The sequence below is a fragment of the Xyrauchen texanus genome, chromosome 1 (genome assembly GCF_025860055.1).
Source record: "Xyrauchen texanus isolate HMW12.3.18 chromosome 1, RBS_HiC_50CHRs, whole genome shotgun sequence".
NCBI classification, from domain to species: Eukaryota; Metazoa; Chordata; class Actinopteri; order Cypriniformes; family Catostomidae; genus Xyrauchen; species Xyrauchen texanus.
The window spans coordinates 29,898,132-29,912,320 of NC_068276.1; the positions used below are offsets into that span (position 1 = coordinate 29,898,132).

Below are 14,189 nucleotides of genomic sequence, written 5' to 3' on the forward strand. Positions count from 1 at the left end.
CGAGCGTGCGCAGTCGGTGCTGAAATGCCTCGCCAAATTCAGGCCAGGCACTACGGTCCCTCTAAAACTCTTCCAGAGGCTCCTGGGGCATATAGCATCCTCCGCCGCGACCACGCCGCTGGGGTTGATGCATATGAGACCGATTCAGCACTGGCTTCAGACTTGAGTCCCGAGACGAGCATGGCGCCACGGCACGTACCGTGTGACAATCACCCCTGCCTGCCGAAAAATACTAAAACCCTGGACAGACCTCTGCTTTCTACGGGCAGGAGTGCCCCTGCAGCAGGTGTCCCGATGCGTCCTGGTCACTACCGATGCCTCCAGATTGGGTTGGGGCCCCTTGTGCAAAGGGCACGCAGCTGCGAGCCGTTGGAGAGGGGCCCCGCTGCACTGGCATATCAATTGCCTAGAGTTGTTGACTGTCTTCTTTGCCCTGCGGCGGTTTCTCCCATTAATTCGAGACAAACACATCCTAATCAGGTCAGACAGCACCACTGCGGTAGCATACATAAATCGCCAAGACGGCGTACGCTCTCGCCACATGTCACGACTCGCCCGTCGTCTCCTCCTTTGGAGCCAGACTCAGACTCGCTGCGTGCCACTCACATTCCCGGCAAGCTCAATGTGGTAGCGGACGCACTGTCACGACAAAGCTTACCCAGCGGAGAGTTGAGGCTCCACCCCCAGTTGGTCCAGCTGATTTGGGAACGGTTCGGCAGAGCCCAGGTAGACCTGCTTGCCTCCCGAGAGACCTCCCACTGCCCGCTCTGGTACGGCCGAACAGAGGCTCCCCTTGGGACAGATGAGCTGGTGCACAGCTGGCCCGCGGGGCTACGCAAGTATGCATTTCCCCCAGTGAGCCTTCTTGCTTTGGGGGACAACAGAAAGGAAACGCTGTCTCCAAACAGAGGCTTTCCCACTGGGTTGTACATGCCATTTCATTGGCTTATCACACCCAGGCCGTGCCCCCCCCCCCTTGCGGGTCCAAGCTCACTCGACAAGGAGTGTAGCGTCCTCGTGGGCACTGGCCAAGGGTACCTCCCTGGCAGACATTTGTAGAGCAGCGTGTTGGGCGACACCCAACACCTTTGCGAGATACTACAATCTCAGGGTTGAGTCAGTTTCATCCTGTGTTTTCTCAGGTCCGAGCCAGTAGAACTCAGTAACACGCTGATGGGCTGGCCGGGTGAATCGCTTGCATATACGCCCTTTCCCTCGCTTGAGGTAAAACAGTGCGTCTTTTTTCCCAGGAGACTCCACTCAACGTGAATCCCTGGTCGATTCCTCCCTAGCCCTCATGGGTCCGCAGTTCGGCGGAGGAACTTGCCGACCCAATCCACTGCGGGTACTCAGATCTACCCTATACTGGAATAGGTGCTCCACAGAGTAGGGACTCCTACGCGGACTCCCCCTGTGTGTATTTTCCGCGATACGGTCCCTTTACGAGCAGACCCGCATTTTCCTTGGGTAAGATTCGGCTGCCCCCCGGTCGCCGTGTGTAGCAACTCCACCCTCGCTGAGGCTGGATCTGCCACCGCGCCACTTCCACGTGTCGCCTAAAAACACATGTGATGTATTCACCACCGTACCTCCCCAGTTGGGCAGGGGTGGTCTCCGCAGGGTCTTTTCCCCCCTGGAAGAATGGGAATTGGGTAAGACCCCCTTCCCTCAGTGCGTGTAAGGGCCCCAGCTGTCTATTGCTCTATGCAAGAAGCATAGAGAGAACAGAGGCCCAGCCAGGCTTGGCCCGTTCCCAGGTTGGCAAGCGTCGCCTTGTTCCCCTGCCTAGGGTAACCATAAGGATTCCGACGACTTTTCTGGGGCATTGGGGAAGGGTATGTGCAGTCTGACACAGCTGGTCGTATGGCACGTAACAAATACCTGCCCGCTCCTGTGTCAGCAGAACATGTACACGGCTCAGCGCATGGCGGATTTAAATTGGACCCCTAGTGTCGCTTCTCCGACACAACGTGGAGAGAGCGACAGACGGGGAACGTCTAGGTTACGGATGCAACCTACGTTCCCTGATGGAGGGAACGAGACGTTGTGTCTTCCCGGCCACGTCGCTGAGCCGAACCGCTGTAGTGGCCAGAACCATTTCCGGCTCCTCAGAAAAATCCTGAATGAACTCTAGTATTTGCCTCGCCTTTATACCCGTATGTCCGGGGGCAGGGTATGCAAATACTGACTGCCAACTTCTCATTGGCCTTTTTTCAATGGATCAGAGGCATATTCGGCGCTCAAGAGAGACTCCTAGTGTCGCTTCTCCGACACAACGTCTCGTTCCCTCCATTAGGGAACGGAGGTTACATCCGTAACCTAGACGTTTTGTTCACACAGTGCAAGTTTGCCAGAAGTCCTAAAAATTTGGGAGCATCAGTTTGGTTATAGAATGCAGTTGTGACTCTTGTAAATAACCAACATGTGTGTGTACGTAACCAGATTAACCACTCAAAGGCAGGACTTACAAGCATATTCTGCTGCTGTGTGAATGTTGCCATATAGTTTTAATGGTAAGGAATGCAAACATTTTGCCACATTATACCAGATGTCACACTCACACAGATTTAAAAGGGCTATTTTAGATATATTTAAATCTTAATAGTAACAAACAGTGTGATAGCAATGCTGTTCAAGCTATATGAACTTAAACATGTCAGACACATGCTCACAAACACTCACACAGCACAAATAATGACATCTGTAACAGTCAAACCCTCAGTAATTGTGGCTCTTACTAAGTGACTTTCCTGTTTCTATTAGTTGGGATGGCATGAGTGTGAGTAAATGAGAGAATTTTCATTTTTGGGTTAACTATACCTTAAAGGGGACTTATTATGCAAAATCTACTTTTTCAATTTTTTCCCCATGCTTATTAACAAATGTGAAAAATTCTCAGTTTTACTTCCGGATGAGTATGATACCACGTGTTCATAATAAAGGAAATGTACTCACACTGAAAAACTCCAAAATACCTTAAAGAGAACTGAAAATAAGAGAGAAGTAAGGAAATGGAAAAAGAACAAGGTTTGATGTGAAATGAGAATATGATAGGTTGGTACAGTTTTTGTAAGAATATTTTTTCAACACCCTGAGAAAACAGACACCTGCAATTTGACATACACAATGTGGTATATACTGGAATAAAACTTGGTATTGTGGCCATAGACCACTTGTTTCACTCACATAAATAGTTCTTTAGTCATTAGTGAAACTGAAATTTCGAACTAAACACATGTATGTATAACACAACTATATTCAGCCCTGTTAAACAGTATCTCATAAAAATTGTCTGCAGAAATTTTAAAAGATAGACTGAATAAACATGTAAATGATTGATCTGTAATTTGTTAATATACCGTAGTTTTAAATAAACTTTAAAGTTATTGCAAATAAATGCATATTTTCATAAGCAGCAGCAGGAGTGTCACATGCAGCAGCAGTGCAGTGAGAGTTTTGAAAAACAAAAACACTATTGTCGGATATAAAATGACACAAAAACAAAATATATTAATTTTAAATATATGGTCTAAAGGGGACATATTATGCCCCGTTTTACACTATGTAATATAAGTCTCAGGTGTCCCCAGAATGTGTCTGTCAAGTTTCAGCTCAAAATACCTCACAGATAATTTATTCTATCATGCCTTTATATCTGTTTAATTGTCTGTAGCTTTAAATACAAAGGAGCTAGAAGTGGGCAGTGCCTTTCCTGCTGGTGCCATGGATACCCCGGCAACAACAAAGCAGTACTTTAACAAATAAAAAAATATAAATAACACGGAGAACACATTAAGTCAGTCATCTTACTTTATTGTGCATAACAAAGGTTGTGTTATGAAATGTGAAAAACAGATATAGTTGAAAATACCACAATCAGTTTATATCGTAACTAAACAGAGCTACAGCTTCATTGTAATGGAATAAGGTAGTTAAGGACTAGTTGCTATGTTACACAAAGCACAATGTTTTCACAACAAGCATTTTTAGCTTTGAAGAAAATCCAGCCTTGAGTTGACCATTGTTGATGAAGAAGTCTGATTTAACACAAGTGGGGGCCTGTTTGGGGGATAGGAAACTGAGAGCAAGAAGATAGGTAGAGAATGAGTAGAGTGAAAATAGGCGAAAACACTGAAGAAACAGTGGCTGTTACTTCCGCATGAAAATAAGCTCTCACAGGAGCTGCTATTGAGCTGGATAATTGGCTGGAAGGCCATCCCCACAGCCCCTCTGGAGGGAGGGGGGTAAACCACCCACCACCTGGGCACGTCTGTCTGTGGCGAGAGCAGGCCCCTACCACCCCATCCCGGACTCAAACTTCTGCCACCTCCAGATGCAAGTTATTTGAAGGTTATGGTAACCCCATGGGTGTGGGACACAGCTTCCAATCGTATGGGCTAGCCCATCCTGCGATTGAACAGGGCCCTCTCTGCATTCGAAATGGGGAGCCCACGATACAAATAAATGTGAGTTAGCTCACACAGTATTTGCAAGGGAGACTGTGATTCGAATAGGACAGCCCTTGAATGCATGTTAGTGGGAGAGCCCTCAGAGTATCTGAACGGCAGGGCCCTCCATGTGTACGGACAAGGCTGCTGTTTGGATTGTATAAGGATATCCCCTGTAAAAGCACATCTAGGAAGATATTTCGAACTTTGAGTTTTTTTTTGGGGGGTTATGATTAGGTGTTGCAAGACACCTGCAAACACGCTTGTCCAAATGCTTGTTGAGGGAGACATAATTAAACTGCAGTAGTATGTTGAATAACTATGAATTATTTAAATTGACAGAAAAACTGAAATATTGTGAGGATGATGCAAAATGCAAAGTCGACGGGCATGGAACGATCACTGAATGGAACACAAACTAAACAAGCTGCACGGTGAGGTAATCAACTGTGCGGGAGAACCGGATTGAAATGCTGGAGTGCGTTGGAATAATGTTTGAATTCCATTTTTAATCTTTTGATTCCCACGCATTAAATTAAAGCTGTAATAGAGCCCAAGTGGCATGAAGCCATTCGCAGAGGCAGCCTCATACTATAGGGACCACTCCGGGTGGAAAAATAGGATGAGAACCTGTGTACAGCCATAGGGGGCTGTACGACAGGTATACAGTGAAGCAGTGGCCTGTGCGGAGGCAGCCTTGATGCCAGGTCTGCTTCGGTGTGTTAACATGAGAAGAAAAGAGAGACTTAAATTGGCAGCCAGCGTTGCCATGAAATATGAATAGTGGCTGTTACGGCAGCTTGGTGAATAACGTAATGGTTGCGATGGAAGAGCTTATCTGATGAGGGCAAATGATTTGTGCAGAGTAGTGTGTCATCCAAAGCTGTCACATGGATCTGTCATGGGTAAGTGGGCGGAGCCAAATGCTGAAGGAACCACAGAATGGATGTAAGCAGCTGTTTACACTTACTCTGGCAACGTGATTGGTAGGATTAAATTAACATGCTCCTCCTGAACTTTGTAATGAAAGTCCATGTGTATGACTTTCTTTTAGAGATGCACCGATTGCAATTTTCTTGGCTGATACCGATTTCCGATTTTTTGCAAGTGTGACCTGCCAATACCGATTTTTTTCCGATTCCGATTTTCTTTCTAAGAACTATTATTGCCCGCATATACAAACAAATTATACCTTTCTTCAATGCAAAATTTTATTTTCATAATAAAATAAATGATTAAACATTACAATTTCCCCCAAACTGCACTAAGTTACAGGATCTTCTCTCACTTAAACGTCTCTCAAAAAAGTGCTCTGTGACTGGAAAGAGGTAGAAATAACAATTAACTTCAAATGAGTTCAAATGATATAACAAAACAGATGTCATTTTCCACTATTTTTATAAATGGACATTTTTCTCTTTTTTACTCGTCCAACAAAACAATTCCAAACGTTACAAGCCTATGAACAAAACTAAAGTGTCCAATAAGCTGAACATTGACATTAAGCTTATGCTAGATGTCCAAATATCAGTTGTAAATCTGATTGCTGTTTCGGGATCGGCTTGTAACCATACCTGTCAACACTCCCGGTATTCCCAGGACTCTCACGTATTTCACACCCATCTCCAGCCCCCTCCCGTTTTGTTATTTCTCTCAGGAAACTCCTGTAATTTGTATGGCCCAAACCACGTTATATGAATAATCACATCAATATATTATTCCAAGGTTGTCCATTTGTCAGATCTTGAATGAAACGCATCCTACTCACACAATTGTCACCCCCACTTCCCCTCCCGGATTTGTGTACCCAAATGTTGACCGGTATGCTTATAACAGGCTGCGTGTGTGACATGACACGAGATTAAACAACTCGGCAATGTGACGTCGGAAAAGTACCACCTACTCTGTATCGAGGAAATTTATCAGATTTCTGAACCCTCTGTCCTCAACTATGGAGAACAGCTGGTCATCTAGGGCCATGAATTCCATAATTTCCCTCGTAATTGCTTTGGTCTTTTCGCTGCTCATACCAAGGAATGATAGGAGAGGCTACTGACTTGTGGCTGGCTCTGAGCTCTGGCTAGCTTTAGCCGCTTTCACTTTTTTAGCTTCTTTTTTAATATGAGCATTTTCAGCTGGGAGATGGTGTATTAAGTGTCTAATTAGGATTGTTGTTCCGAACATTATTGTGGTGGTTCCCCCACGGTTTACTTTAGCCTTACAATTATTAAAAATTGCGAACTTTATGTATTCTTCACTCACAGTGAAGATCTTCCATGTCAATGACATGTTTACATGCGGCTGTGACGTTATTGCCTGCGCTGCTGGCAACAAAACGGACCGGCTTGGAATTGGAAAGACGTGAGGCTGACAGGCCTGTCACCAGTCCGGGCCGAGCATGCGGAAAATCGGCTGATTCCGGTCCCTGGCCGGTCGAGCGGTGCATCTCTACTTTCTTTCTTCAACAGAATATATTTGAAGAAAATAGAAAAACATCTAGGTCATTAAAATTCAAATGGATGGTGATCAGACTTTTGAAGCTCCAAAAAGAACAGATGTAGTCAGCAAGAACGTCATCCATACAACTCCAGCGGTTAAATTAATGTCTTCTAAAGTGGCACGATCACTTTTGGTGCAAAAAAGTTAAATATTTAAGACCTTTTTACTATAAACCATCACTTCCGTTCAGCAACAGTATAAACATTCACGAGAGCGATGTGTTCATGCGGTCTCTCGTGTGAAGAATTTGCGGTGACATGTTATGGACATAATCTCATGTTTTTCTCTTGGTTGAGACATCCAGGATACACACACAAATGCATCACTGTGAAAAACAAACAGATACAAATACAGATATAAACCAAAAACAACGTGATTACGTCTCACACGCATAGAGCTGCTGACAGGAAAAGAAGCTTTATAGTTAAAAGGTTCTTAAATATTTGTGATCAACAAATATGGGTTTTTTAATGGCCGATGCCGATATGCAGAGTGCAGGGTGGCCGATACAATGTTGATATAGCACAATTTAATATAGTAAATAACATAAACATAAAATTGCTAAAAATGTAAACTCTTATTTAGCACTACATTTACGCAATTTCACACAAAACTTTAACTTTGTAAAAAAGATTCAAAAAATGATATTGTATTTTATATGGTAGATAGCAGTTTCTTCTGATTTCTGTTTGTCAGCAAATTTTAGTAATTTATTTGCACTTAAAGAAATGTTAATATATTAGGAAGAAGGAAATAACAGTACACACGGTAGTCCAGCAAGCATGGCATGTCCACGTTAGCAATCACATTTTCTCAAAATATACAGGATCAAACAAATTTTACATACAGTGCATAGTGAATAAGACATTTACCTACAGTACATGTAAAGCACTTTTACTTTGAAGTTGCACTCACACGTTCATGCGGATCCAGCACACAACAATCTACTGATAGTTTAAATGGCCTGGAATGCCTGCTTGGTTTGACATGGAATGACCGTCATGATTTGTGAATCAGAGGAACTTTTGATCCCAATCCTGAAGTTTTGATTCTGGCTGAAAGAATACGTGCTTCAGTGGAAGATATTAGATCAGCGCTCGATGGGACGAAAACACTGGATTTTCATGAGGTTCATGAATTACATCTGTTTAAACGTGATATCTGCATACTTGCAGATGGTATATAATAGAAGTTTTATTGACATTTGTCTTTTTATCATTAGACAAGACAGTTAAAAGTTACAGGGAACTGTTGAGGAGGGAGAGGGTGCATGAAACATTATGAGCTCAAATGCATCTGCTGCGGCTCTGATATGCGAACCGTTTAAATGAGACTGTGTTGCACACCGGTCTATTATTGTAGTAACACATTGGCACATAACAACATTTACATTTACATGTCTCTGAAGCTTCACATACAAGCAGCCGATTCTCAGAGCCCTCAAGAAACAGGAAAATGTATCACCGATATATTGGTCGACCAATATTTATATATTTTTTCTCCCATTTTCTCCCCAATTTGGAATGCCCAATTCCCAATGCGCTCTAAGTTCTCGAGCTGGCGTAGTGACTCGCCTCAATCTGGATGGAGGAGGATGAATCTAAGTTGCCTCCGTGTCTGAGACCATCAATCCATGCATCTTATCACGTGGTTTGTTGAGCGCGTTACCACAGAGACATAGCGTGTGTGGAAGCTTCACGCTATTCTCCGCGGCATCCAAGCACAACACACCACACGCCCCACCGAGAGCAAGAACCACATTATAGCAACCACGAGGTGGTTACCCCATGTGACTATACCCTCCCTAGTAACCGGGCCAATTTGGTTGCTTAGGAGACCTGACTGGAGTCACTCAGCACGCCCTGGCTTCGAACTTGCGACTACAGGGGTGGTAGTTAGCGTCTTTAAATGATCCAAGATGGTGGGGCGGTAGCACGCAGTGGCCACTCCGGATCCACAATGGTGCTATTTTTGTTAAAATAAGCCCGACTTTTGCAGCACATGGACATCGGAGCAACCGGTGTTTGTGTCTACCATCGCCAGACACTACTAAAATATAAGACTCATGCAAAAACCAAACTGCATGATGACCTGCAGGAGACGCTACGCGTACTCGGCTTGCTGCGGAGACCAGGCCTCCAGTCCTCGGCGTCGCCTGATGCCGGTGGCCAGGGGAGAGGACGTCGTAAGCGGTGTGCGAGAAAGCAGAAGCGCGGCAAGAGGGCGGGGGTTCATGCTAGGCTAAAAACAAACCCTAGCCGGCCGGCTCTCCCGTCTATCCTGCTCTCAAATGTTTGCTCCCTGGACAATAAACTGGACTATATCCGACTCCAGCAGGCTACGCAGCACGAGTTTAGAGATTGATGCGTCTTTGTTTTCACGGAGACGTGGCTCAGCGACAGAGTTCCGGATGCCGCCATTCAGCTAGACGGGCTCACCTCGTTTCGTGCCGACAGAAATACAGCTCTCTGTGGTAAGACTCGCGGTGGTGGCTTGTGTGTTTACATCAACACGGAATGGTGCAAGAACTCTATGCTAGTCTCTAGTTACTGTTCATCGCTGTTGGAGCTTGTGACTGTTAGACGCAGACCTTTTTATCTACCATGGGAATTCACCAGTGTTTACATAACTGGAGTTTACATTCCCCCCAGCGCTAATGCTAAGGAAGCGCTCTGTGAACTGTATGGGGCTATGAGCGAACTGCAGAACGCTCACCCCGATGGACTGTTTATTGTCGCTGGAGATTTCAACCATGCGAATCTCAAGACAGTGCTCCCTAAATTCCATCAGTATGTGGACTTTGCAAGGAGAGGGGCGAACGCACTTGATCTTGTTTACACAAACATCCCAGGCGCGTACTGGGCGGAGCCCCGCCCCCACCTCGGCTACTCAGACCACATCTCTGTTATGTTAATTCCAGCATACAGACCGCTCATCAGACGCACAAAACCACTTCAGAAGCAGGTGAAAACCTGGCCAGCAGGAGACATCTCTGCTCTTCAGGACTGTTTTGAGTGTACTGACTGGCACATGTTCAGGGACGCTGCAACATATGGCGATTCTACCAACTTGGAGGAATACACAGCATCAGTGACCAGCTACATCAGCAAGTGCATTGATGATGTCACTTTCTCCAAGACCATCACCACACGCTCCAACCAGAAGCCGTGGATGACTGCGGAGGTGCGCACGCTGCTGAGGTCCCGAGACTCCGCCTTCAGAGCAGGCGATAAGGCAGCCCTAAGAACAGCTAGGGCCAAACTGTCACGGGCAATCAGAGAGGCAAAGCGCGCACACGCCCAGAGAATCCACAGTCACTTCCAGGACAGTGGCGACACGCGGCGCATGTGGCAGGGCATCCAGGCCATCACCAACTACAGGACAACATCAGTTGCCTGTGACAAAGATGTCTCCCTTCCAGATGCGCTGAATGACTTCTACGCTCGGTTTGAAGTGCAGAACGACGTGGTGGCGAGGAAGACCACCCCTCCTCCCAACGACCAGGTGCTCTGTCTTACCACGGCAGATGTGAGGAAAACTCTACGTAGAGTCAACCCACGGAAGGCTGCTGGACCAGACAACATTCCTGGCAGAGTGCTCAGAGGATGTGCAGACCAGCTAGCAGATGTTCTTACTGACATCTTCAACATCTCTCTGAGCAGCGCCGTCGTTCCAACGTGCTTCAAGGCCACCACCATCATCCCCATGCCAAAGAAGTCTTCAGTGTCCTGCCTCAACGACTACCGTCCCGTCGCACTTACACCCATCATCATGAAGTGCTTCAAGAGAATCGTCATGAGGCACATTAAGACCCAGCTGCCCCCCTCACTAGACCCACTACAGTTTGCGTATCGTCCCAACCGTTCAACGGACGATGCCATCGCCACAACCCTCCATCTGGCCCTCACCCACCTAGACAATAAGGACACATCCGTTCGAATGCTGTTCATAGATTTCAGCTCAGCATTCAACACAATCATTCCCCAGCACCTGATTGGAAAGCTGAACCTGCTGGGCCTGGACACCTCCCTCTGCAACTGGATCCTGGACTTCCTGACTGGGAGACCTCAGTTAGTCCGGATTGGGAACAGCATCTCCACCACCACCACACTGAGCACTGGGACCCCCAGGGCTGTGTGCTCAGTCCACTGCTGTTCACTCTGCTGACTCACGACTGTGCAGCAATGCACAGCTCGAACCACATGGTCAAGTTCGCAGATGACATGACCGTGGTGGGTTTCATCAGCAAGAACGACGAGTCAGCATACAGAGAGGAGGTGCAGCGGCTGACGAACTGGTGTAGAGCCAACAACCTGTCCCTGAATGTCAACAAAACAAAAGAGATGGTTGTTGACTTTAGGAGAGCACAAGGTGAACACACTCCGCTGAACATCGACGGCTCCTCTGTGGAGATCGTCAAGAGCACCAAATTCCTTGGTGTTCACCTGGCGGAGAACCTCACCTGGTCCCTCAACACCAGCTCTATCACCAAGAAAGCCCAGCAGCGTCTCTACTTTCTTCGAAGGCTGAGGAAAGCACATCTCTCACCCCCCATCCTCACTACATTCTATAGAGGGACTATTGAGAACATCCTGAGCAGCTGCAACACTGCCTGGTTTGGGACTTGCACCGTTTCGGACCGCAAAGCCCTGCAGAGGATAGTGAGGACAGCTGAGAAGATCATTGGGGTCTCTCTTCCCTCCATCAAAGACATTTACAAAAAACACTGTATCCGCAAAGCAACCAGCATTGTGGACGACCCCACACACACCTCACACAAACTCTTTACCCTCCTGCCGTCTGGCAAGAGGTACCGAAGCATTCGGGCCCTCACGGCCAGACTGTGTAACAGCTTCTTCCCCCAAGCCATCAGACTCCTCTATACTCAGAGACTGGTTTGACACACACACACATGTGTCCTGAGTTGCACTTGAATTACTGTCACTTTATAACTGTCTGCTACCTCAATAACTGCTATGTGCATAGAACACTATCTCATAGTATGTTATGTTTACGTTTTTAGAAACTGTTATCTTTTTGCACTACTGTGTACTGGTCGGTGCTGCATTGTGTCTATTGTCCTGTTCATTGTCAGTAATTTGTTGTACTGTCCCATACTTTGCACATGTTTGCACGTGCACTTTATATAGGTATATATAGGTATTTTATATAGGTATTTTATTTTGTTGTGTTGTCTCATGTGGTCCTGTGTTGGTCCTTTGTTGTATTTATGTAGCACCATGGTCCTGGAGGAACGTTGTCTCGTTTTGCTGTGTACTGTACTAACTGTATATGGTTGAAACGACAATAAAAACCACTTGACTTGACTTGACTTGACTTTACTCGCTGAGCCACCCAGGTCCCCTTTTTCGCACCAGAATTGATCGTGTTGCTTTAGAAGAAATTAATTTAACTTATGGAGCCATATAAATGCTGACTGTCTGTTCTTTTTGGAGATTCAAAAGTCTGATAACCATCCACTTGCATTTTAAGGACCTACTGCGCTGAGATATTTTTCTATATTTCTTGAAATGTGATCTGCTGAAGAACCAAATTCATACAACTGAGATGGTATGAGGGTGAGTGAATGCTGAGAGAATTTTAATTTTTGGTTAACCAACCCTATAAGCAGATGTTATCATTTAAATATGAAATATATACAGTATACTACAGACTTTAGGTTTAAACAAACAATATAAAACTTCCAATTATACACTATTATATGTTGCTCAAAAGAACATACAAAAGTTCATTCTCCCCCTTCCCACTACACTGAATGATGATGTTTGTAAGGAGCAAAGCTAATGCATTCCTGAAAAAACATCTTTGAATGGCCTTCACAAAACAGTCAAATTTCCAATACTAACCTCTGACCTCACAAAATCCATGGGAGCCAACAGGTCTGTTTTTGTACAAAGATGAGGACTTATAAAAAGGTTTACTTGTTGTCCTTCACTGGAAAGCAAAGTGTAAATGTGTAATATGGTTGTGGAAACAAAAATGAAAAACTTTTTTTTGTGGTTATCCAAAAAAAAAAAATCTTCGCGGTTAGTCATATTGTATACAGTATAAGATAGCACTGAGAGTATTGAGATTATCCTGTCTAAAGAGGTGCATACAACTTATATGTAGGCCTACTAGAGTTTGTTTGTTGTTTTTTTCACATAAAACTGATCACACTTGAGGCTGAGACTGCAAAAATGATTTTGGTGTGTCACTGTTGTATTCACTGCTCCACATCTCAACAGCTATTATTATAGCTAGATTGCTAAGTAATTTAAATAAATAAACAATCAGGAACAATATAGTAATATAACAAAACAGTTTTGTTTTGTATGTGTCTGTGTTCTATATGAGCATAAATTATGGAATACATTATTTTACTGGGCATTACTGGGCTTTACAAGCAGCATCTGTGTATAACACTGCTGTGTTTATTATTAGTGGCAGTGTGCCTGCTCACTCAAGAAAACTATCTGTCTTTATTAAGTGTTTTGTTTATTAAGAAAAAACTAAACAAAACATAAAACAACTCTGAACACTAAGATCATACTGTGTAAAGATCTGTGTATATATTCAAATAATCAATGCTAAATTTTTGCTTTACAATTACAAACCATTTGTTGCAGTCAATTCACTGTGTGAGACCACAATAGGAACTTAGGCTGAGAACAGAAGGAATGAGAAATGGAAAAAATAGATGGAAGGAGAAGAGGGGATAGCTAATACAAGGGAAAGAGAGAGATGGGTAATCTCTTACTTATGTAGAAGGTGCTGGGTGCTACTGTCTGCTCAAACCTCTGGTTCAGAATACTGCTTGTCTTAGTGTCATGGCGAACCCAGAGTGACACCCCCAAGATTACACAACCAGACAGCTAAAAAAAAAAAAAACAGAAGGAGAGAGAGGAAAATAACTCATGAGGCTCCAACACATTTGGTTTCTACATAATGGGAATAGTTTAAGGGTAAATTCTATATCTGTGCACACAAATAAGGAACAACAACTTGTAGACTCCTTGTGATCTTATTTGTCTAATATTTTTACATTTACATTATTTACTGTTGATACAAATTCCTTTTTCCTCTAGATTTTTAAAGTGGTGTGTGAGTGCATTTTGTAAGCATCCCTGGGTCGATATCTGTCTCAAAGCCATGTCATCTGCTTACTTTCCTTTAAACAAAGAAAAAGACACATTCTGTGAGTCGGGGGGAGGAAGGGATCTTGTAACAGACCCCATCTAG

General features: G+C 44.6%; 1 protein-coding gene across 1 annotated transcript in view; it reads right to left on the minus strand.

Moving 5' to 3' along the window:
- The window catches only part of LOC127619625 (CD81 antigen-like), a 58,365-nt gene that overhangs the window by 31,993 nt on the left and 12,183 nt on the right, over nucleotides 1–14,189 (minus strand). The window contains exon 2 of the mRNA XM_052092587.1: nucleotides 13,708–13,822. Coding sequence (XP_051948547.1) covers nucleotides 13,708–13,822 — 115 coding nt within the window. The remainder of the gene's footprint in view (nucleotides 1–13,707; nucleotides 13,823–14,189) is intronic.